This window comes from Physella acuta, unplaced genomic scaffold, assembly GCF_028476545.2.
Source record: "Physella acuta isolate Inbredline_101_S28 unplaced genomic scaffold, ASM2847654v3 ptg000841l, whole genome shotgun sequence".
NCBI classification, from domain to species: Eukaryota; Metazoa; Mollusca; class Gastropoda; family Physidae; genus Physella; species Physella acuta.
Genome location: NW_026732358.1, coordinates 484,180 through 510,159, shown reverse-complemented (window position 1 = coordinate 510,159; position 25,980 = coordinate 484,180). Strand labels below are relative to the sequence as shown.

Genomic DNA, 25,980 nt, shown 5'->3' with positions numbered 1-25,980 from the left:
ACTAACCTGTGAGACCCACTGCTCGTCCAGATCCTCTTTACTGCCGTAGGTTCCCTGGTCACTGGACAGGCTGTCTTTAGAGCCGTACCTTGTTACAGGGCCTGGCTCTGAGGTTTCTATAAAACAACACAAACTTTTGAGCATCCATATGTTTTTGTTACCTATTGACTTGTATTCGGTTTCTTGCAGCTTTACCCAGAGCTGGGTGGGATGCTGCTACTTTATTTATTCTTCATTTGTTTATCAACATGGGATTATGGTAGTGTAAGAAAGTATAGGTTAGTGTCACAAAGTACTACACAACACTCTATGTTTGTGCTGTTTTTCAAATTTGGTAAACAATATAACAGCTGGAACAAAATCTTTACCTAACACCACTCAATCCTAAACTTGACATTTAATTATAATTAACTCCAACATCCACTGAGTTTACCCGCAACTAAAAGCAAACAAACTAACCATAAGGATAACACCAAACCTTTAGTTTTTAAATTTAACAAATGAGTATCTAAGTTAACACTTACCTGAATTTATATTTAACAAATGAGTTTCTAAGTTAACACTTACCTTAATTTATATTTAACAAATGAGTATCAAACTTAACACTTACCTGAATTTATATTTAACAAATGAGTATCAAACTTAACACTTACCTGAATTTATATTTAACAAATGAGTATCTACATTTAATAAACACTCACCCTAACAGTAATATAGCTTTACATGGTTCAACCTAACCCAACCCAACCTAACTTAACCTAACCTAACTTAAACTAGTGTGGGGGTAGGTGTCTCAACTAGCACTCACCTGCGGAGTAAGACGCCTGCTGAGTCTGTACGACATACTAAACTAAAGGTGTGGGGGCAGGTGTCTCAACTACTCACCTGCGGAGTAAGACGCCTGCTGAGTCTGTACGACATACTAAACTAAAGGTGTGGGGGCAGGTGTGGGGACAGGTGTCTCAACTACTCACCTGCGGAGTAAGACGCCTGCTGAGTCTGTACGACATACTAAACTAAAGGTGTGGGGGCAGGTGTGGGGGACAGGTGTCTCAACTACTCACCTGCGGAGTAAGACGCCTGCTGAGTCTGTACGACATACTAAACTAAAGGTGTGGGGGCAGGTGTCTCAACTAGCACTCACCTGCGGAGTAAGACGCCTGCTGAGTCTGTACGACATACTAAACTAAAGGTGTGGGGGCAGGTGTCTCAACTACTCACCTGCGGAGTAAGACGCCTGCTGAGTCTGTACGACATACTAAACTAAAGGTGTGGGGGCAGGTGTGGGGACAGGTGTCTCAACTACTCACCTGCGGAGTAAGACGCCTGCTGAGTCTGTACGACATACTAAACTAAAGGTGTGGGGGCAGGTGTCTCAACTAGCACTCACCTGCGGAGTAAGACGCCTGCTGAGTCTGTACGACATACTAAACTAAAGGTGTGGGGGCAGGTGTCTCAACTAGCACTCACCTGCGGAGTAAGACGCCTGCTGAGTCTGTACGACATACTAAACTAAAGGTGTGGGGGCAGGTGTCTCAACTAGCACTCACCTGCTGAGTAAGACGCCTGCTGAGTCTGTACGACATACTAAACTAAAGGTGTGGGGGCAGGTGTCTCAACTACTCACCTGCGGAGTAAGACGCCTGCTGAGTCTGTACGACATACTAAACTAAAGGTGTGGGGGCAGGTGTGGGGACAGGTGTCTCAACTACTCACCTGCGGAGTAAGACGCCTGCTGAGTCTGTACGACATACTAAACTAAAGGTGTGGGGGCAGGTGTCTCAACTAGCACTCACCTGCGGAGTAAGACGCCTGCTGAGTCTGTACGACATACTAAACTAAAGGTGTGGGGGCAGGTGTCTCAACTAGCACTCACCTGCGGAGTAAGACGCCTGCTGAGTCTGTACGGCATACTAAACTAAAGGTGTGGGGACAGGTGTCTCAACTACTCACCTGCGGAGTAAGACGCCTGCTGAGTCTGTACGACATACTAAACTAAAGGTGTGGGGGCAGGTGTCTCAACTACTCACCTGCGGAGTAAGACGCCTGCTGAGTCTGTACGACATACTAAACTAAAGGTGTGGGGACAGGTGTGGGGGCAGGTGTGGGGACAGGTGTCTCAACTACTCACCTGCGGAGTAAGACGCCTGCTGAGTCTGTACGGCCTCACACGCCACAATCAGGGGGTTGTTGGACGCCAGGGGTGGCTTGACCTCTTGTGAGGAGAGTGACCTTGACAATAAACACACGTCATACACTAGCCAGCAACTACAACGTGAGTGTTAAGCTTCACAAAGATAAAATCCTCACAGCACAGGTTTGAACAAAGACGTTATCAAAACTTAAAGTGTCTATTAAGCACAAGGCTAGTTTTCTAACTTATGTTAGGTACCTGTGAGAAATGAGTCACGCTCAAGTGAAAAATTTAGTTCACTGATAAAGTTAAAATAAAGCTGTGAGCTTTTTTTTTGGTTTTTCCTTAAAAATAAGCTCTGACCTCATCCTCTGAAGCCTAAATTAACATATAGTTTGCTGCTTTAGGCAAACCCCTAAAGGTTTTTCAGAAATGTATATCTGGTATTGCTTCTGAAGGCTCCACTAAAGTTTAGCTCTGAACTGACCTCTGGAGGTTCCACTGAATGAGACCTTTGACCTCTAGTTCAATGGGTGAGTCATCCAGGTGTTTCTCAGGGCCGGCATGTTGTCTGGGCCGTGGCTCTAGGTGGTACTCACTCAGGCAGCCATTTTGGTTCAGTATAAACAGGGAGTCAACAGCTGTCTTCTTCAGGTGATCTGTGCAGGTGGTACAGCCAATGGTTTAGTTTTATTTTTGTTTTTTTTAGGGGGGGGGGGGGGGGAAAGGGCAGGTACAGTTAATGTAATCAAACATGTTTTAGCTGTAAAATTTCACAGGGACAGTTAATGTAATCAAACATGTTTTAGCTGTAAAATTTCACAGGGACAGTTAATGTAATCAAACATGTTTTAGCTGTAAAATTTCACAGGGACAGTTAATGTAATCAAACATGTTTTAGCTGTAAAATTTCACAGGGACAGTTAATGTAATCAAACATGTTTTAGCTGTAAAATTTCACTGGTCAATGTTTGACCACACCTGGGATTAGATCCCCCATCATTCTTACCATCTGGGGAAACAAATCACTGACAACACACATCAGTACTAAAGTCATAACACTTACACAACACATAGGGCACATATAGCCTTATGATTCTTGTCTTACCTCAACATTCACATCAACAGTCACATCAACAATTACATCAACAGCTAGATCAATAATTTCTTCAACAATTACACGAACTATCACCTCAACAATTACATCAACAATTACATAAACAATTACCTCAACAGTTTCAACAGTTACATTGCACCCACAATTACATCAACAATTACATCAACAATTACATCAACAGCTAGGTCAATAATTTCTTCAACAATTACACGAACTATCACCTCAACAATTACATCAACAATTACATAAACAATTACCTCAACAGTTTCAACAGTTACATTACACCCACAATTACATCAACAATTACATCAACAGCTAGGTCAATAATTTCTTCAACAATTACATGAACAATTACACTGACAGTTACATAAACAATTACCTCAACAATTTCAACAGTTAGATCAACATTTACCTCAACAATTTCAACAGTTAGATCAACAGTTACCTCAACAATTTCAACAATTAGATCAACATTTACCTCAACAATTTCAACAGTTACCTCCACAATTTCAACAGTTATCTCAACAGTTACATTGACAGTTACCTCGTCTATCAATGGTTGCAGTCCACAGCCTCTGGGTGGAGAATGTTGCACACACAGCAAACACATTGTCATGAGCAGACGTAGAGTGGGTCGGACTTTTTGGCCGTGGGCTGGATCCTGTGGGGGGACCCAGGCCAGGGATGGACAGGGTTTGTTTGAGTTGAGCCAGGGGGGCCACGGGGGTGGGGTGGGGATAGGGGGGTAGGCGTGGGTTGCCAGTGTTGTTGCGCAAGGCATTTTGTCTGATCAGTGTGGGATAACTCTCCTGCGGACCTTAGGAACAAAAATTTAGGCAATAATTTATTGAAAAAAAAGAAAGCAAAAGAGAGGTCTTAGTTAAACAAAAAACTTAAGGCAGTTAAAAAATAAAACTAGCTCAATTGTTTTTCTATCTCAGTTGATTTATCTAGCTCTGTTTTCCAAATCATAAAATTTAAACCCAGGTACCTATGTCAGTTGGGAATGTGGGGCTTTATGTGTTGATAAGCAGGCATTTTTGTATCTACCAGGTGTTGGCAGTGAAATACCTGCCAACAAGCAGGTATTGTTTAACCTACCTGAGGTGCCAGGACTACTGGACAGTATGGGGCTGTGTCTGCCTGCTGCCCCAGGTTCTATCTCGTCCAAGCCAGCAGACTTGTGGAACCTGCTCACCCTGTTGACCACACGGGCCTGGCAATGTGTCCGGGCACAGATCGTCCCTGGAAATTGCACATAATCAAGAAAGGTAACAAGAGATCAACTTGTTAATTACTGGGTTATAGCCCTTTGAAGTAAAGAAAGACAACTCACCACCATAAGGAGTGATAGGGAAAACATGAGTTGTCCCCCTGTGTGTGCTGACTGTCACCCATCTACTGTCGTTAGTGAAGGCTATATCCACAACCTGTATAAAACAGACCAATTTAGTTCACAGCATTGCAAAAATGAAAATACCTTTTTAAAAGACAGAAAATTAGGTATATTTTTAATTTTATTTTTTTAAGCTAAAAGTTAAATAAAAATATACTCTTAGAATACTTCTAAAAGTACCTTAACAAATACAATTTGCGTGGATTTTTTATATTTTTTTTTAGATAAGAATTTTTTTTAAATACAAATCAGGGGTCTCCAAACTACAGCCCGCGGGTCGGATGCGGCCCGAGAGTTCCTCTCATCCGGCTGTCGGAGATCTTTTAGTCCACGGAATAAAATGTTTATTGTATTTAGCTGAGGAAAAATGCCACCCCAATGATATACCTGGAAGAAACTCTGGCCCCCGAACTTATATTTGATAGTTAATGCGGCCCTCTGGCTGAAAAGATTGGAGACCCCTGATACAAATGATAATTTTGTAATAATTTTTCTGACAATGACCATCACTATTACATGGATGACACTATGCATTCTACCATTTGTGCTGTTGTGCTAGCTAGGTGACTCACCTTGGCTGTTGGGCTTAAGTTACGCTAAAATGACCACTCACCTTGACTGTTGTGCTTAAATTATGCTAAAATGACCACTCACCTTGGCTGTTGGGCTTAAGTTACGCTAAAATGACCACTCACCTTGGCTGTTGTGCTTAACCCTTTCCCCGGCAACATATTTGGTACCCTGTCCCCGGCAACTGGGTGGATTACACCCGAAGACTTTCTCATAGTAAATTCTTTTCTTTGTTCATTGTGGGGTGGGTAACAATACTGACACAGTTAAGGTATTCAGGGCATTGTGGCCATGGGGAACCCAAGACAGGTTATTGTCAATAGGAGAGCTGTAATATGATACTAGTGGTTGATGGGATTCTCAAGCAAGAGTTAACCTGTGGGTGGACACATGTAGTGATTTATACTCTTTGCTGGAGCTCTGACTTGCAGTTAGAGACAGAACTGTAGTTTAGAGTTACAATAGGTTAATGAAATGCAGGGGTAAGATTGCCTGTGGGAGGACATATATGGTGATTTGTACTCTTTTAGGGAGCTCTGGAATGTAGATAGAGACAGTGGAGCATTTTAGAGTAACTTGACATTAACCTCATTAGGAGTACAAATGAGGACAAAAAGGCAAAATAACTTAGTAATGCTGCTTGAAAGTTGATACTGGGCAATGAATTGATCAAACTGGGAGTGGGGTGGGTGTTCTACAGGTTGTGACCCTAAGAGTAAGGTTTATAAATAGCCATAAACATTATTGAGAACACAACAGAAACAAGTCTTGAATGCTTTTGTCTAAACTCAAGGCTAATGATAAAGGAATATATTTGCCTGTTTTGGTATAGCAGGTGAAAATTACCAACAAGTTTTGAGTCTGAATTATCAGTATCAGAGGTAGAAGATGAAGAATTGCAGCCATCAGTATCAGAGGTAGAAGATATTCCTGGTTCAGTTTCAACCAGCTCTGATGACAAGGTCTACCCAATATACTGCATTTCAACTATCAATAATGTGTCAACAGTTGGCACACATAATGAAATGAGACTGATGGTGCAAAGTGAAGAAAAAGAAATATTTTCAGGAAAGACAAAGTAACAGTACACTAGACCACTGCCTGAAGTGCTAATCCCAGGAAAAATATAAACAGCCTGACTCAAAATATTTCTTCTGTACATGAATACAAAAAATAATACAACCAATATTTGACTGCATTAGCAGGGATGGAGAGAAAGCAAGAGGAGACACTGGCACTCTGCAGAATAACAATTTAGTTGTATGTCCATTCAGTTCTAATTATTGAAGTTTTTGAAGGCAGAATTTTCTATGAAGAGATTCAGCAACCTTCTGGGTCATATTCACTTTCACAACAATTACAATAACAGTCCATAAGGCTCATGGTATATTTGCTTCCAATATGGTAGATATTCCATACAAATTTAGCAGGGTGTTATGTTTCTGGAGAGATCATTACTAATTGGGCAACTGGTTGATTTTAGAGGTGGGAGTAGATTTATCCAATACATACCAAGCAATTCCGATAAGTATGGAATTAAAATATTTAGGGCATGTGACTCATGTAACACCACTAAAAGGGTGACCATATTTTGTCAAAGAAAACTAAAGTTCCCTGCCAGCAAAAGGAAATGTCCAGTTATTTTAATTTTATCTAACAACTGTGCTCTCTGATGTGCAAATTATTAAAACGTTCTACTGTTCTATTATTTTATTACTAAAGTTGATTACTTCAATCCTGTTTGATATTTTTGTTGCTCAAATACCTACAGATTGTTAATTTACAGTTAAACTTTGAAAATTTAACACAATGACTTAACCCACAATGAGTAAAAACAAATATTTAGAAGCCAGTTTATAAGTTATAAATATTTTTTCAATTCAAAATTGTGTACGGGTGTGTAAAACCCAGTTGCCAGGGACCGTATAAAAAAATTTCAAACCCTCATAAAAAAATTTTTTACGCATATTTTAAAAAGTTACAACCTCCGATGTGTTCATCCCAACCACCTTATAGATGGGAATAAGGCCCAGAAAAATTTATTTAACGAGACTCGAGATATGAGCAAAAATATAGCGACTTCGGGTCGATTACACCCAGTCGCCGGGGAAAGGGTTAAAGTATGCTAAAATGACCACTCACCTTGGCTGTTGTGCTTAAGTTACGCTAAAATGACCACTCACCTTGGCTGTTGTGCTTAAAGTATGCTAAAATGACCACTCACCTTGGCTGTTCTGCTTAAAGTATGCTAAAATGACCACTCACCTTAGCTGTTGTGCTTAAGTTACGCTAAAATGACCACTCACCTTGGCTGTTGTGCTTAAAGTATGCTAAAATGACCACTCACCTTGGCTGTTGGGCTTAAGTTACGCTAAAATGACCACTCACCTTGGCTGTTGTGCTTAAAGTATGCTAAAATGACCACTCACCTTGGCTGTTGTGCTTAAGTTACGCTAAAATGACCACTCACCTTGGCTGTTGTGCTTAAAGTATGCTAAAATGACCACTCACCTTGGCTGTTCTGCTTAAAGTATGCTAAAATGACCACTCACCTTGGCTGTTGTGCTTAAGTTACACTAAAATGACCACTCACCTTAGCTGTTGTGTCCCCCCTATGCAGGGTGTACAGGTGGTGCACCGCACCAAGTGATGACGAGCAGGGGTGGGCGACTAGGCTGAACACGTGGAAGTTGTGACCTGGGGAGGGCAGGGAGAGAAGTAGGTCATCTCAGGTAACTGACACAGATCAGGGGGTGTCACATACCACCACTGACACATGTCTTTCATATACCTGGATATAGTTGGTGGATTGTGTGGTGTGTGGATTTAGTGAGGGAGTGGACAGTTGTGGATTGATGGACTTCGTGGGCTGAGGTTATCCGTGGATTTTGTGAACTGTTTGCAGTTTGTGAGCTACTGGTAAAATATCAAAGGCTTTCTTCATTAACAAGAAAACAAAATGTAGTTACCTAATTTACAGGCAGTCACTAGGAGAATACCACTGGGGTCAAAGGCCATGGCAGCGACAGGTTCATTAGCATGAGCGTGGAAATGGGCAATTAACCCCTCCACATCAGGGTCCTCTGACACATAGAACTGGGAGATTTCAGACTTACTTCCCTTGAAATGACAACCAAATAAAATGGATTACTGCCCTTTGAATACAATTTTTAAAATGTTTAAACTTGTTTAATAATGTGTAGCTTGTAGCAGTCTGGACACAAGTGGTGTTAGATGGACTAAATTAATCCAATTAGTAAAAAAATTAATTACCTGCTCTGATCTGGCAGATTTCAGGTCATACACTGACACTATGCCAGGGCGAAAGCCATTTTCATCAGGGGGGGAGGGGTCAGGTTTCTTGACCACGGTGGCAGGTTTACTTCCTGTCACGCTGCTGACCATGGCCTCACCAAACATGGTCAGACCTTTGAAGGCACCCTGGGGATGTCCAGTGTAATTTTTTTACATTTCTAGCAAGTGCTTTTAAAAAAATTAGGACATTCAAAAACAGGTTTAATTTTTAAATTATTATTTTGATACAAAGTTTTTGGAAATAATATACATTTATATATCACAATGACTTAATAATGAGGTACATTTTGAATGAAATCATCATTTGAAGGATGTGTAAGTTTGAACAATTAGATAAACCTCAAGATTTCAAGGATTTGTTGGATGTTGTGTACCCTACCTTAGATTTGTTGGATGCTGTGTACCCTACCTTAGATTTGTTGGATGCTTTGTACACTACCTTAGATTTGTTGGATGTTGTGTACCCTACCTTAGATTTGTTGGATGTTGTGTACCCTACCTTAGATTTGTTGGATGTTGTGTACCCTACCTTATATTTGTTGGATGTTGTGTACCCTACCTTAGATTTGTTGGATACTGTGTACCCTTCCTTATATTTGTTGGATGTTGTGTACCCTACCTTAGATTTGTTGGATGCTGTGTACCCTACCTTAGATTTGTTGGATGCTGTGTACCCTACCTTAGATTTGTTGGATGCTGTGTACCCTACCTTAGATTTGTTGGATGTTGTGTACCCTACCTTAGATTTGTTGGATGTTGTGTACCCTACCTTAGATTTGTTGGATGTTGTGTACCTTACCTTAGATTTATTGGATACTGTGTACCCTACCTTAGATTTGTTGGATGCTGTGTACCCTACCATAGATTTGTTGGATGTTGTGTACCCTACCTTAGATTTGTTGGATGTTGTGTACCCTACCTTAGATTTGTTGGATGTTGTGTACCTTACCTTAGATTTGTTGGATACTGTGTACCCTACCTTAGATTTGTTGGATGTTGTGTACCCTACCTTAGATTTGTTGGATGTTGTGTACCTTACCTTAGATTTGTTGGATACTGTGTACCCTACCTTAGATTTGTTGGATGCTGTGTACCCTACCTTAGATTTGTTGGATGTTGTGTACCCTACCTTAGATTTGTTGGATGTTGTGTACCCTACCTTAGATTTGTTGGATGTTGTGTACCCTACCTTAGATTTGTTGGATGCTGTGTACCCTACCTTAGATTTGTTGGATGCTGTGTACAATACCTTAGATTTGTTGGATGCGGTGTACCCTACCTTAGCTGCGCTGATGACTGTTGCTGCGTATGACTGGGACCCATCACCTGACATGCCACCACAAGACTGGTGAACTGGCAGGAGCTGAAACAGATGACACATTAGCTGAAACAGATGACACATTAGCTGCAACATATGACACATTAGCTGAAACAGATGACACATTAGCTGAAACAGATGACACATTAGCTGAAACAGATGACACATTAGCTGAAACAGATGACACATTAGCTGAAAACAGATGACACATTAGCTGAAACAGAGGACACATTAGCTGAACCAGATGACTCATTAGCTACACACTTGGCTGAAACAGATGACACATTAGCTGAAACAGATGAAACATTAGCTGAAACAGATGACACATTAGCTGAAACAGATGACACATTAGCTGAAACAGATGACACATTAGCTGAAACAGATGACACATTAGCTGAAACAGATGACACATTAGCTGAAACAGATGACACATTAGCTGAAACAGATGACATATTAGCTGAAACAGATGACACATTAGCTGAAACAGATGACACATTAGCTGAAACAGATGATATATTAGCCGAATCAGATGACATATTAGCTGAAACAGATGACACATTAGCTACACACTTGGCTGAAACAGATGACACATTAGCTAAACACTTGGCTGAAACAGATGACACATTAGCTCCACACTTGGCTGAAACAGATGACACATTAGCTGAACCAGATGGACACATTAGCTACACACTTGGCTGAAACAGATGACACATTAGCTACACACTTGGCTGAAACAGATGACACACTTGGCTGAAACAGATGACACATTAGCTACACACTTGGCTGAAACAGATGACACATTAGCTACACACTTGGCTGAAACAGATGACACATTAGCTGAAACAGATGACACATTAGTAGCACACTTCCAGGCAGGAATCAATCAAGCTATACAGACAGCAAAAACATGAAGCAAAGTGCATCTCTCACACACATATTGCCAATCATTTGTTTACATCAGGCTTATCCTTCCAACATCATCTATAGTACTCACCCTTTTGTCTGCATAGGCCAGCCACCTGTCTCCTAAAGCTATAGGGTTGATCTTAGGGCCTGGGCATGGGTAGCAGCCTGGAGTAAACATTACAAACAATGGTCAACATACAAACATCTTAGGGTCATACAAACAATGGTCAACATACAAACATCTTAGGGTATTTACAAACACTGGTCAACATACAAACATCTTAGGGTCATACAAACAATGGTCAACATACAAACACTGGTCAACATACAAACACTGGTCAACATACACACAGCTTAGGGTCATAATACAAACAATGGTCAACATACAAGCATTTAAGGGTAGGCCTACATACAAACAATGGTAATCATACGAACACCTTAGGGTCATACAAACACTGGTCAACATACAAACACCTTAATGTCACACAAACAATGGTCAACATATACACATTTTAGGGTACATACAAACAATGGTAAACATACGAACACCTTAGGGTCATACAAACAATGGTCAACATACAAACATCTTAGGGTAGATACAAACACTGGTCAACATACAAACAATGGTCAACATACAAACACTGGTCAACATACAAACAATGGTCAACATACAAACACTGGTCAACATACACACAGCTTAGGGTAGATACAAACACTGGTCAACATACAAACAATGGTCAACATACAAACAATGGTCAACATACAAACACTGGTCAACATACACACAGCTTAGGGTCATACAAACAATGGTCAACATACAAACAATGGTCAACATACAAACAATGGTAAACATACGAACACCTTAGGGTCATACAAACACTGGTCAACATACAAACATCTTAGGGTACATACAAACACTGATAAACATACAAACTTCTAAGAATATATCCAAACAATGGTAAATATACAAACACCTTAGGGTACATACAAACACTGGTAAACATAAAAACTTCTTAGGGTATTTACAAACACTGTTCAACATACACACATGTTAGGGTATTTACAAACACTGGTGAACAAAAGACTAAATACAAACATACATCATATTTAAAGTACAAACTCTGGCATACACTAACTACAAACTTCAAAAAACTGGGACAGGTTTCCTGCACCAAATAGATTATCAAATTCCATGAGTTTTTCAAGAGATTTAAGGACATAATAAAATGCATAAAACAATGGCACAATTTTAAAGTAATGATAAATTTAATAGGAACTAAAAATTTTCAGCACACTCACGACAAAAACACTTTGAGAACACTTGTAAGAACTTATGTACAGATTTATACACAGTTTTATGTACATATATACAGAATGTTCGTACACTTTACAATCCACTAATTTTTTAGACTTTGGAGTAGACCTCCAAAGCAAGAATCACTAGTTGCTCCTGTTTGCTTTATTCAGCACGGCACATGGCATTTGATTCAGTGAGATATTTGTGGATGCTGGTGAATTCAGCTTTCTCAGAAAGTTTATCTGCTGATCAGAGGCATAGAGACCCTTCCCGGCGCCCGGGGACAAACTTTTCGATTTGCACCCCCCCCCCTCGAGATTTCCATTTGCACCCCCCCCCCCCTCAAACTTTCAATTTGCACCCCCCTCAACCTTTCAATTTATTTTTCCAACCCATTTTGGCGCCCCCTAAGGTTGGCGCCCGGGGACATAAGCCCCCCCCCCCCCCCCGCTACGCTACTGCTGCTGATTCTTTTCCAACCACACTTTCTTTAGTTTTAACCCATCTAGCTCTTGTAGGCTGCCATCCCTCTTGGGTTTCATTGACAATTTTCTTTCTTCTTCAGCTTTTCCTTCTAAATACAACCAATATTCCCATGTGGCGGCTGCCATAAGCACATCACTAGTGATGTTGACATCACCCCCCAAACTGGCAACATGGTCACATATCAACCTTTTGCCCACCACAGATTTTTACTGCATATTCACCAACATAACATCCTTGTTGACACTGAAGCCTCGCTCCACTGTAGCCTGACCATGTGACAGCATCAGTAGTGTGGGTACCAGTGACCAGAGCAAATAAAATACTTCAGCATGTCCCAAATACTGGCAGATAAAAGTTGCAAGTCAGTCACTGGTACAGCAGAAGGAAGAGAATATTCTAGAATAAGATGCGCCAATACTGTACTGCCACTGCACAAGCTGAGTCTTTGCAGTGTCAATGTGGTCTGGGTATACAATGCCAACTGAGACAAGGCAGGACAGAAGAGTATCTGTCTGACACAGCCATCACAGTCACCAAACACTAAACACGAACTCCAACTTTACAGTGTCAATGTAGTCTGGATTTACCACACCAACTGAGACGAGGCAGGACAGAACAGTTTCTGTCTGACACAGCCATCACAGTCACCAAACACTAAACACGAACTCCAACTTTACAGTGTCAATGTAGTCTGGATTTACCACACCAACTGAGACGAGGCAGGACAGAACAGTTTCTGTCTGACACAGCCATCACAGTCACCAAACACTAAACACGAACTCCAACTTTACAGTGTCAATGTAGTCTGGATTTACCACACCAACTGAGACGAGGCAGGACAGAACAGTTTCTGTCTGACACAGCCATCACAGTCACCAAACACTAAACACAAACTCCAACTTTATAGTGTCAACGTGGTCTGGGTTTACCCTACTAACTGATATCACAGCCATCAAACACTAAACACAAACTCCAAACACTGGCCACCACTAAACACAAACTCCAAACACTGGCCACCAGTCAACACAAACTCCAAACACTGGCCACCAGTAAAGACAATCTCACCTGTAATCCACTGCAACTGCTTGAGTCTGCAAGCATCAAACACAGCCAGTTTCTCTTGGAACACAATCACAATAAACCTAGATAGATAGGACTGTATATTACCAACACAATCACAATAAACCTAGACAGATATTCAGGATGGTATGTTACAAACACAATCACAATAAATCTAGATAGATATACAGGGTTGTATGTTACCAACACAATCACAATAAACTTAGATAGATATACAGGATTGTATGTTACCAACACAATCACAATAAACCTAGATAGATATACAGGATTGTATGTTACCAACACAATCACAATAAACCTAGATAGATAGACAGTATTATACAGGATTGTATGTAATCAACACAATCACAATAAAAGTAGATAGATATACAGGATTGTATGTAACCAGCACAATCACATTAAACCTAGATATACAGGATTGTACATTACCAACACAATCACATTAAACCTAGATATACAGGATTGTATGTTACCAACACAATCACAATAAACCTAGATAGATAGACAGGATTGTATGTAACCAACACAATCAAATACAATAACAAGCTGAAACCAACTGTACTCAAGGAAGTTGACATTAAACTGCTATCAGGCTGAATCAATAGCAGTTTTGTTAAAAATGGTAGTGAACTTGAATTGAAACAAAGTTATTTACCAACTGGTACTTGTATTGAGTGAACAATTTTTTTAAATAGAATTGGCTATTTTTTAAAAAAAATGGTGTTTGTCCAATTAGCCATAACCACTGCTTATAAGAAAAATTATTAATGAATGTAACTGAATAAGCATATTGGAAATAATTCTTGAGAGAACAACTTTTTGGACATCATTGAAATTGGAGGAGGGGGGAGGGGGGGGATTTCTTATAACATCACACCATTGCCATACCACTAACCAACAAACAACTGAAAAGCTACGTGACAAGTAGTTTTTTTTGTTAAATCATCACTTTTTGTTTTACAGTTGTGTAAAATGGAAATTTGGTTGTATGAAAGCTATGTTATATGACAGTTAGAATGTATGAAAGCTATGTTGTATGACAAAATGTATGAAAGCTATGTTGTATGACAGGTTAAATAAAAGCTATGGTGTATGCCAGTCAGGTTGTATTAAAGCTATGTTGTATGACAGGTTAAATAAAAGCTATGGTGTATGCCAGCCAGGTTGTATTAAAGCTATGTTGTATGACAGTTACCTTTTGTTGCACTCAATGTTGTGTATGACGGATGACCTGAAAGAGTTGCTCTTGACCTCATCAGCTGTCTTCAGTGACACAAACTTGACCCCACAGAACTGGTTGCCTGCACTGAAAGAGATCAGACATGTTTAAACCCTTTGAGCCCTCGTCTCCCTAGCCTAATTTCTCCCATTTCCTCAGCTCCCAGGCCCAAACCAATTTTCACTTATCTGTTTCTAACTTAGCCTATAACTTTTGAACTGTTTGAGATAATCAAACCACATTTGATGTCAAGGCTCATTATCAAACAACGATTCAGCAAGATTCTAAAATTCTTTATTTTTTTGCAATGTATGAACATAACAATGTATATAAAACGAACACAGTCGATGGCTGTGGCTCAGTTTTTCATTTCGGCGGCATTGGTTAAAAAAAAATATTATTTGTACAACAAAAGTTTACACTAATAAAATATTTGAAAGTTTCCCTTTCAAACCTGAAGGTCTATGGGGCAAATGAAGAAGAGTTCACTTGTTTATAAAATATTTATATACCGATTATTATTTTAGACTACTTACTAAACATAATGACAAAACTAGAGTAACTTATCTATTTATTTTTATTATAATAATAATTATAACCGAATAATAAAATAATATAAAATAACCAATTTTTTTTTTGACAATGTATTTTACGAAATGCAAACCTTTTCACTTTCAACTTTCCCCAAAATCTATTTTTAGAATCATAATCCCGCACTAAAATACATATGCGCCATTTTATTCAGTACACCTCTAATTATATTTAATAAGACAGTATACCACCCATTTATGACTATGACGCTAGATCATCGGGCCGGAAAACCGGCTTTTCTGACATATATGCCTAATGTTGAAGCTGGTTACTGGCCTGTCTGGCTCAAAGGATTAAAGACAAGTTTGGCAAGACAAAATATTAAAACAATACAAACACAATAATATAAATACTGTTAAAAAAAAACAACTCCATTTAGAGTTTTAAAATTGTAAGTATAAAGTATAATTGATGGTTTGACAATATAATGGCATGCAATTTTTTTTTTTTAATTTAACATTTCAACTTTGAAAACAATGTTGCTAGCATTACAAAACTTAATACCAGTACTAAGGAATACAACTTTGTCCGAATATTAGAAACTATCAAAATCTAACACTAACACTAGAAATGGCCTAGGGATTTGAGAAACTTGAACATGGTGTATCTGCAGCCATTTCTGAGTAAAACACCAACCAAAAAAATAATTACCACTAACAATAATTTAGAAGCAGCACCAAGATTTATAAATTTTATTGGAAGAACTTCACATAAATTAAACAAAAACAGTCACTATAATCAGCACCGACCTGGATGAGTCCACCACAGCAACCAGCGGCCTCTTTAGCTTGTAGTCATCTGTATCAGGGCAGGGGGTGGGCAGGACCCTCAGGCAGGAGACTGGACCCTGACGCAGGGACATCACCTCCACAGCCTCACCATTGTGCTGTGGTGAGTAGAATGTGTGGGGAATGGGGAGTAGGATGTGTGGGGAAATGGTGAGTAGAATATGTGGGGAAATGGTGAGTAGAATATGTGGGGAAATGGTGAGTAGAATGTGTGGGGAATGGGGAGTAGGATGTGTGGGGAAATGGTGAGTAGGATATGTGGGGAAATGGTGAGTAGAATATGTGGGGAAATGGTGAGTAGAATATGTGGGGAAATGGGGAGTAGGATGTGTGGGGAAATGGTGAGTAGGATATGTGGGGAAATGGTGAGTAGGATATGTGGGGAAATGGTGAGTAGGATGTGTGGGGAAATGGTGAGTAGGATATGTGGGGAAATGGTGAGTAGAATATGTGGGGAAATGGTGAGTAGAATGTGTGGGGAATGGGGAGTAGGATGTGTGGGGAAATGGTGAGTAGGATATGTGGGGAAATGGTGAGTAGAATATGTGGGGAAATGGTGAGTAGAATGTGTGGGGAATGGGGAGTAGGATGTGTGGGGAAATGGTGAGTAGGATATGTGGGGAAATGGTGAGTAGAATATGTGGGGAAATGGTGAGTAGAATGTGTGGGGAATGGGGAGTAGGATGTGTGGGGAAATGGTGAGTAGGATATGTGGGGAAATGGTGAGTAGAATATGTGGGGAAATGGTGAGTAGAATGTGTGGGGAATGGGGAGTAGGATGTGTGGGGAAATGGTGAGTAGGATATGTGGGGAAATGGTGAGTAGAATATGTGGGAAAATGAACAGTGTACATTCACGCTCCAAGTTTAGGACTACAGCTACTTATCAAAATGACTAAAATAAACATTAATTTAAGTATTTTACAAAATTATTATAACCCACCATAACAATTCAACATCAATTAACTGTTAAAGTGTAACCTTAATGAAGTGTAACAAAGTAACATTGTCTTACCATAACTTGCCAAATCTGCACACCATCGACATAGCCCAGCACAATCAACAACGGCACAACTTTCTGGTCAATACCCTGTAGATTTGGGTTGGACTGGAGGTCTGGTACAACCAGAATAACACATTCATTAGTCAACACATCATTCCATACTTCACATTCATTAGTCAACACATCATTCCATACTTCACATTCATTAGTCAACACATCATTCCATACTTCACATTCATTAGTCAACACATCATTCCATACTTCACATTCATTAGTCAACACATCATTCCATACTTCACATTCATTAGTCAACACATCATTCCATACTTCCATGCATAAGCACAACTGTACTTAGTAATATCATTCAATATGTTAGTATGTACAATAACTGCACTCAGTAATATTAAACAATTTAAGACGAACTAAAATTCTCAATATACAAGCAACCTTGAAACATTTTAACAAAAAACTTAATCTAACCCTAATGAAGACTGTAATTAAGGGATTAAAATGGTTTACAACTGTATTAAAGATTAAAAGTGAGTATAACAAAAAAGGTTTAAAATCTATGTTTCAATAGTAAAACATAACATGCAATTTTTGACTAACAAACTCAAAAAGAGTTTGTAAAACTTGGTTGCTTATCGAACAACTTTTTTAAAAGATTTAAAAATGGTGTAGGCTGTGCAAAAAATAATAACAGCATGAGTCACTTTTCTGCAACTGACCACTACAAAGCTAAGTGACCACCAACCACTGACCATTGATATCAGACTGTTCAAATCTGATCCAGACAATTTTTTCCTTGTCCTCTGTTTTAGTGCTGGAGCTAGAGTAAGCTTGGCTGACTTGTGGGACCACATCGGAGATGAAATCAAAGACACTTTCTGCTACAGACTTGTCGCTGAAACAAAAATATTGGAGATAAAATCAAAGACACTTTCTGCTACAGACTTGTCGCTGAAACAAAAATATTGGAGATAAAATCAAAGACACTTTCTGCTACAGACTTGTCGCTGAAACAAAAAATAAAGTTGTAATCATACCCTTCTGTTCACTTACTGCTAGTAGGAGAAACAATTTCAGCTGGATAGTTACTAATGTCAACATATTTGTGTCAATAGGGTAGCTGTTAGCCATTTGGTTTTTTTGTATAGATTATTTTCTTGAATAAATAACAATAAAAACAATCACCTTTTTGGGAATTACCTAAGTACACGACCAGTGTAGATTACAGCAAGTGTGTTTACATAAATGCATTTTAAAATAATTTTTTAAACTGAAATATTTGCAGCTATTACTTAATCATTTTTTTTTAAATGTAATATTAGAGATAAAAATTAATCAGTAGGTTTATACCTAGATCTAATATAGAGTCTAGAATCAGTTCTGTTAACCTAATAGACAAAAATTGGCAATGCTAAAAACAAAAAAGTGGTTTCAAAAAAATATTTCTATACAATACAGTCAGCTAACCCAACGGGTAAACAATAAGAGGTAAATAGAATGAACAATGGCAGCCAAGGCGATATCATGACCTAGATTTGTGATTAAAAACCAATCAAACAGAGAAAATGTCACAGGGAGTATCATTACACTACAGTATGGCAGGCTTGCAAACCCACCTTGTATCATTACACTACAGTTTGCTTGCTGCAAACTGACCTCTGGGACCATAGTTATGATCTTAAAAAGTTTCATATTTTTTTCTTTAGTGGATACAAATTACCAACTTTCCCCGTAGATCTAATTGGTTACTACATTGGCTGATTCTAGCCGGAAGAAGATGCACATAGCGCTACAACTATCTTGTCATCTAAATGTTTATTGTTTAGGCATATGTATTGTCTTGGAGGAACAGGTATTAACATGATAAATACTTAAATAGTAGATTTAAATAGGGATTTAAAATAGATTTTAAAAAAATATTTTATGCTTAACTGTTAGACTAGAACTTTACTAGATTTACTATGGCTATACTATAAACCCTCAACTTTTGACAACCACCCCAAATCGCAACTGCTCGACCACATTGTACAAATAGTTAATATTAGCTATGTCAGAAGAATAAGGCTAAAAGGGTAATAATTTGATCCCACTGTGCAACTGCAACTATAATAAAAGAATAATTTGAGCATAATTTGCAGCTATTAATAGTATTTAATTTGAGGGCATTGCACATCTATTAAGGTCTTTGCGTTTTGCATCTTCTGCCGGCCACACTAGTGCTTCTTACATCTACGAGTCACTTTGTACTATATTATTTTATTAGCCATTAAAGCCTTAGGCCTACTTAAAATAATTTTTTAATAGGCTAATGCTAATAATAATAATAATATTGGGCCTAGGCCCTAATTCTAATAGGCGGTAAAACTCCATTTTAGCGTATTTTATTCCCCGCTTCACGTTCACCTCCAGTTGAGCGTATTTTATTATAAACACAACCAAAACACACGAAAACTTTAGGAAAACATTAGGCTTATTAATATATTTCTTTATGAATTTTTGTTTTCATATTTGATAATTTACTATTGTCAAAACTTTAGAAAAATCCAAATTTGGAATATTGAATGTGCTATGACTCTATGCATGTATGTTTGTGACGTATGCTGATAATTAAAGTCAATGTACTCATGGTGAACCATCGACCGGGAAGGGGTTTTTTTCACGCTATTCAATTCGAACTGTCCTAATGCTTTGTTTTTACCTTTTCTAATTAAAACTCACATTCATCAAAAAAAGTATATCTAGCTCTAATCCTAGTGTTTTTCTAACCTGTTTGTGTGCTTTGGTTGTGTTGATAATAAAATACGCTCAACCAGAGGTGAATGTGAAGCGGCGAATAAAATACGCTAAAATGGAGTTTTACCCTAATAGGTAGTTTTTCTCACTAAATCTAGAATTTACGCAATTATCAATTTAAACATGACCACTGAATAATAGACATCCATATTTAATCCATTAGGCACTAACTTTGGAGTTTTTAGTTCGTTTTGAACTAAATTAGTTAATCTAATATTTATTGTCAATCACTACCATGTCCAACACATCTCTCCATGACAACTCTTCTTAAGCTTGAAGCTAAAGAAAACCACAAATCAGGTTAGACTCCATGCACAAGAGTTCCTCACTAGTGATCACCAAATAGCGGTCACGTGGTTTTTAAAAAATAAAAATAAATTGGTTGTGATACGGACGCCGGTCTTATAAAAAAACAGCTCACAATATTTGATTTCTTTTTTCATAGACTGATAAAACTAATAATGCTTTACGTTCTCGCTCATTTCTGTACCTACACTGTTGATATTTTTTAAATTCTATTAATTTTAATGAAACCAACTTTTGAATTTAGCCTCCGTTCTCCAAACCAAATTTTAAAATGCTTTTCTGGCATATCTAACCCTGCCACTTATGGTTTGTTGTTATGACACGGAAATCCCGCCATTTTGCGCGTGGTAAACATTTTTAAATGTAATTAGTTGAAGGTCTCTGGAATTTGGCCGAAAAATCACCGGAAATCAGACGTCCGGTCCGGGCGCCATATTGTTGTTAGCAACCGACCACGCATCCAAGTTAGAGAGAAATACTACTAATAGGCCTACCTAATCATCCTAATGCCTAGGCCTAATATTTTTTTTTTTTAAATTCTAAAAGAACAAATTTAAAAAATTTAAAACTAAATGTCAAACCAAACGATGATGGAAATGAAGGGAAGTTGATTTACTAGATTAACTATAACTAGATTTCAGATTTAATGATTTAATGAAGTGAATGCTTCATTGAGACTTGCCAGTGACACTGAGTCTGAGACAATCTCGATCACTGAGAGTAGTTTATTTTTACCTAAATGGATGTGGTCTGATAACATTGCACAGGTATTTGGTGCCTTTTCTTGGCGACTCGGCAGCCATAATTGATACTAAATCCACGCATCAAGAAATTCTTGACAAGACTGAAATAGCTGAAACTACCAAACAATAAAAACGATTTGTTTACTTCAGCATAGGATGTTGACGTCATGTATTATTATTTCAGCTGACAGCTGAAGAGCTACCTAATAGGGGAGAGTACTCTACCATATTTTAATTTTAAAAAATCCACTGGTTGGTTACTTCTTTTCAAAATAATCGGAAGACTATTTATATTTTTTGTTTATGAATTGCTGCAATTTAATATTAAGATACTAATGAAATGGAATGGATTAAAATATATGTGCAATGGATACACCAAGTAAGATATTTAACAAATTACCAACAATAATCTAGATTCTAGATTTATATTATTTATATTAGAGTATGCCCTTATGCCTTAATTAAGTTCTCTTTTATGAATAGTTGATTTATTTGCAAAAAAAAAAAAAAAAAAAAAAAAAAAAAAAAAAAAAATCAGTATCCAAAAGGCTACCATTTCTTTAAAAAAAAAATTAGAAAAAAAAAATAGCTCAGTATAAAAATTAAACTGTCAAAGTAAAGGGATATAAAAATGTAAGCTTTTAACTCTAAATAAAAAGTATGGTTATTCCCCTTTGAACGTGTTTTTTTCTTGCGGCATGTTGGTAGGAAAAACGTATTTGTGTTACTAAAAAAAACCTGGTTCGCCACTGATAGAAAAATAAATATTTAAAACAAAATCAACAAACAATTCTTTTCAGTAATAAAGTTTAATGTAAAAACTTCCACAACAAGCAGGAAAAATTAAAACTTTAATTATGATGTAGCATCACATGAGTTAATGAGAAAAGATAACCATAAAATTCTTGTCACACAAGTGCGGATCCTTGAATGTGCTGTCGCCACGGCAGACGAATTTAACTTGACCTGCGCTGTGGGAGAGGTCGAGGCACTCAAATTTTATTGCTCAAACTACACCCACATCTTATACAACTATGATTTCGATTTTTTCTTGGTCACGTTTTTTTTTTAATGAGATGATTGAGGCAACAATGTCGCAAGTCCGCGCTGTGAGATCTGTCATGCATCTGTCATACATCTGTCATACAACACACTCATGCCCCAGACACATGCTCGGTGTGAGCGATCCAATTTCCGACGACACGTTCCCCCCTGCCGTGCGAGTCTTTGGCTGCTCACGTGCTCTCTTGGCCAGGCACCCACGGGCCAGGTGCTCACGATAGGGCAGTCTGTCACGTAATACGGGTGCGATCACAGGTGAGGTAACCTGGATAGTTGACAGCTAATCAGATCGGTGATCGATTGTTCAAATCAGTGTTGTCGAGATCAAGATTTGATGCGGGCAATTGATCTGTAGCTTTTCACACATCAAGCAGGGAGTAGGTGTATTATAGAATACCACACACCACACAGAATCTAGAGATCGTAATTGTACCCACTTTACCGCACCGATTTATTTCAAGCTTAACACAAATCAAACTGCGAGAACAATTAAGTGTGCTTTGAGCTCTAACGTAAGGCTAACTTAACTGAATTATTGTACTTTTTATAAATTACTATATAAAATACTATAAAATACTAATAGCTTTTACACAAACACACACACATACACACACACATACACACATACAAACATACATACACACATACATACATACATACATACATACATACATACATACATACATACATACATACATACATACATACATACATACATACATACATACATACATACATACATACATACATACATACATACATACATACATACATACATACATACATACATACATACATACATACATACATACATACATACATACATACATACATACATACATACATACATACATACATACATACATACATACATACATACATACATACATACATACATACATACATACATACATACATACATACATACATACATACATACATACATACATACATACATACATACATACATACATACATACATACATACATACATACATACATACATACATACATACATACATACATACATACATACATACATACATACATACATACATACATACATACATACATACATACATACATACATACATACATACATACATACATACATACATACATACATACATACATACATACATACATACATACATACATACATACATACATACATACATACATACATACATACATACATACATACATACATACATACATACATACATACATACATACATACATACATACATACATACATACATACATACATACATACATACATACATACATACATACATACATACATACATACATACATACATACATACATACATACATACATACATACATACATACATACATACATACATACATACATACATACATACATACATACATACATACATACATACATACATACATACATACATACATACATACATACATACATACATACATACATACATACATACATACATACATACATACATACATACATACATACATACATACATACATACATACATACATACATACATACATACATACATACATACATACATACATACATACATACATACATACATACATACATACATACATACATACATACATACATACATACATACATACATACATACATACATACATACATACATACATACATACATACATACATACATACATACATACATACATACATACATACATACATACATACATACATACATACATACATACATACATACATACATACATACATACATACATACATACATACATACATACATACATACATACATACATACATACATACATACATACATACATACATACATACATACATACATACATACATACATACATACATACATACATACATACATACATACATACATACATACATACATACATACATACATACATACATACATACATACATACATACATACATACATACATACATACATACATACATACATACATACATACATACATACATACATACATACATACATACATACATACATACATACATACATACATACATACATACATACATACATACATACATACATACATACATACATACATACATACATACATACATACATACATACATACATACATACATACATACATACATACATACATACATACATACATACATACATACATACATACATACATACATACATACATACATACATACATACATACATACATACATACATACATACATACATACATACATACATACATACATACATACATACATACATACATACATACATACATACATACATACATACATACATACATACATACATACATACATACATACATACATACATACATACATACATACATACATACATACAATCAATCAGTTGTTAATAAAAATCTAAATGTGTTTGATGACAGTTAAAAGTATTTCTACTTGTTGACACTATCCATATTTAAGCTTAATCCTATATAATAACACAATCGTAATATTTGTATTTATTATTCTTATGACATTGGAGATTGACCAACCAATGTTAACAGTTTTTTCAACACACCTCACTTATAGTCATAGTTATCTTTCATTGTTTACTGTATTGGTGTGTGTTGAAAAGTTTGGCATTATAAACCCTATTGTATGTTTAGTATTTCCTGTTGCAAATGTGGCTGTGTCATCTCACATGTCAGTGCCTATAGCTACCAGCTCTTTGATATATCTGTCTTCTGGTGTGGCTACCTCTTGATGTGGCTACCTCCTGATGTGGCTACCTCTTGATGTGGCTACCTCTTGATGTGGCTACCTCTTGATGTGGCTACCTCTTGATGTGGCTACCTCTTGGTCTGGCTACCTCTTGATGTGGCTACCTCTTGGTCTGGCTACCTCCTGATGTGGCTACCTCTTGGTCTGGCTAACTCTTGATGTGGCTACCTCTTGGTCTGGCTACCTCTTGATGTGGCTACCTCTTGGTCTGGCTACCTCTTGATGTGGCTACCTCTTGATGTGACTACCTCTTGGTCTGGCTACCTCTTGATGTGGCTACCTCCTGATGTGGCTACCTCTTGATGTGGCTACCTCTTGATGTGGCTACCTCTTGATGTGGCTACCTCTTGGTCTGGCTACCTCTTGATGTGGCTACCTCTTGGTCTGGCTACCTCTTGATGTGGCTACCTCTTGATGTGACTACCTCTTGGTCTGGCTACCTCTTGATGTGGCTACCTCCTGATGTGGCTACCTCCTGATGTAGCTACCTCTTGATGTGGCTACCTCTTGATGTGGCTACCTCTTGGTCTGGCTACCTCCTGATGTGGCTACCTCTTGGTCTGGCTAACTCTTGATGTGGCTACCTCTTGGTCTGGCTACCTCTTGATGTGGCTACCTCTTGGTCTGGCTACCTCTTGATGTGGCTACCTCTTGATGTGACTACCTCTTGGTCTGGCTACCTCTTGATGTGGCTACCTCCTGATGTGGCTACCTCTTGATGTGGCTACCTCTTGATGTGGCTACCTCTTGGTAAGGCTACCTCTTGATGTGGCTACCTCTCAGTGTTTCTTCCAGACTTTTTTCTCGGGGAACACTTGAAATTTTCGGGGGGGGGCGGTAGGTAGACTTTCTTCGGGGGTAGAGGGGCGGGGGGCGGTAGACTCTCTTCGGGGGGATTGCACCCCCCGAAGAGATGCCTGGAAGAAACTCTGCTACCTCTTGCTGTGGCTACCTCTTGATGTATGACGTCACAGGTCGAGTTTGTGTTTGATAAATTGGTCTCCACCGAGGTACAATATTGTTTAATTTTGGCCTTTCGATGGGCGATGGGGGAGAAACATCTTCTAAGATTTGAATTGAAATC

The 25,980-nt window shown here is 38.0% G+C and overlaps 1 protein-coding gene across 1 annotated transcript in view; it reads right to left on the bottom strand.

The window, feature by feature from the left end:
* The window catches only part of LOC131951969 (BCAS3 microtubule associated cell migration factor-like), a 39,540-nt gene extending 18,292 nt beyond the window's left edge, over positions 1 to 21,248 (bottom strand). The window contains exons 1-17 of the mRNA XM_059314439.1: positions 21,063 to 21,248; positions 17,981 to 18,123; positions 17,232 to 17,332; positions 16,179 to 16,315; positions 14,815 to 14,925; positions 13,605 to 13,681; positions 10,845 to 10,921; positions 9,812 to 9,895; positions 8,491 to 8,658; positions 8,187 to 8,337; positions 7,811 to 7,914; positions 4,588 to 4,681; positions 4,353 to 4,496; positions 3,796 to 4,068; positions 2,622 to 2,793; positions 2,132 to 2,232; positions 7 to 116 (exon numbers count right to left, since the gene is read on the bottom strand). Coding sequence (XP_059170422.1) covers positions 7 to 116; positions 2,132 to 2,232; positions 2,622 to 2,793; positions 3,796 to 4,068; positions 4,353 to 4,496; positions 4,588 to 4,681; positions 7,811 to 7,914; positions 8,187 to 8,337; positions 8,491 to 8,658; positions 9,812 to 9,895; positions 10,845 to 10,921; positions 13,605 to 13,681; positions 14,815 to 14,925; positions 16,179 to 16,315; positions 17,232 to 17,332; positions 17,981 to 18,123; positions 21,063 to 21,130 — 2,115 coding nt within the window. The 5' untranslated portion in view covers positions 21,131 to 21,248. The remainder of the gene's footprint in view (positions 1 to 6; positions 117 to 2,131; positions 2,233 to 2,621; positions 2,794 to 3,795; positions 4,069 to 4,352; positions 4,497 to 4,587; positions 4,682 to 7,810; positions 7,915 to 8,186; positions 8,338 to 8,490; positions 8,659 to 9,811; positions 9,896 to 10,844; positions 10,922 to 13,604; positions 13,682 to 14,814; positions 14,926 to 16,178; positions 16,316 to 17,231; positions 17,333 to 17,980; positions 18,124 to 21,062) is intronic.
* Positions 21,249 to 25,980: the final 4,732 nt, after the last annotated feature.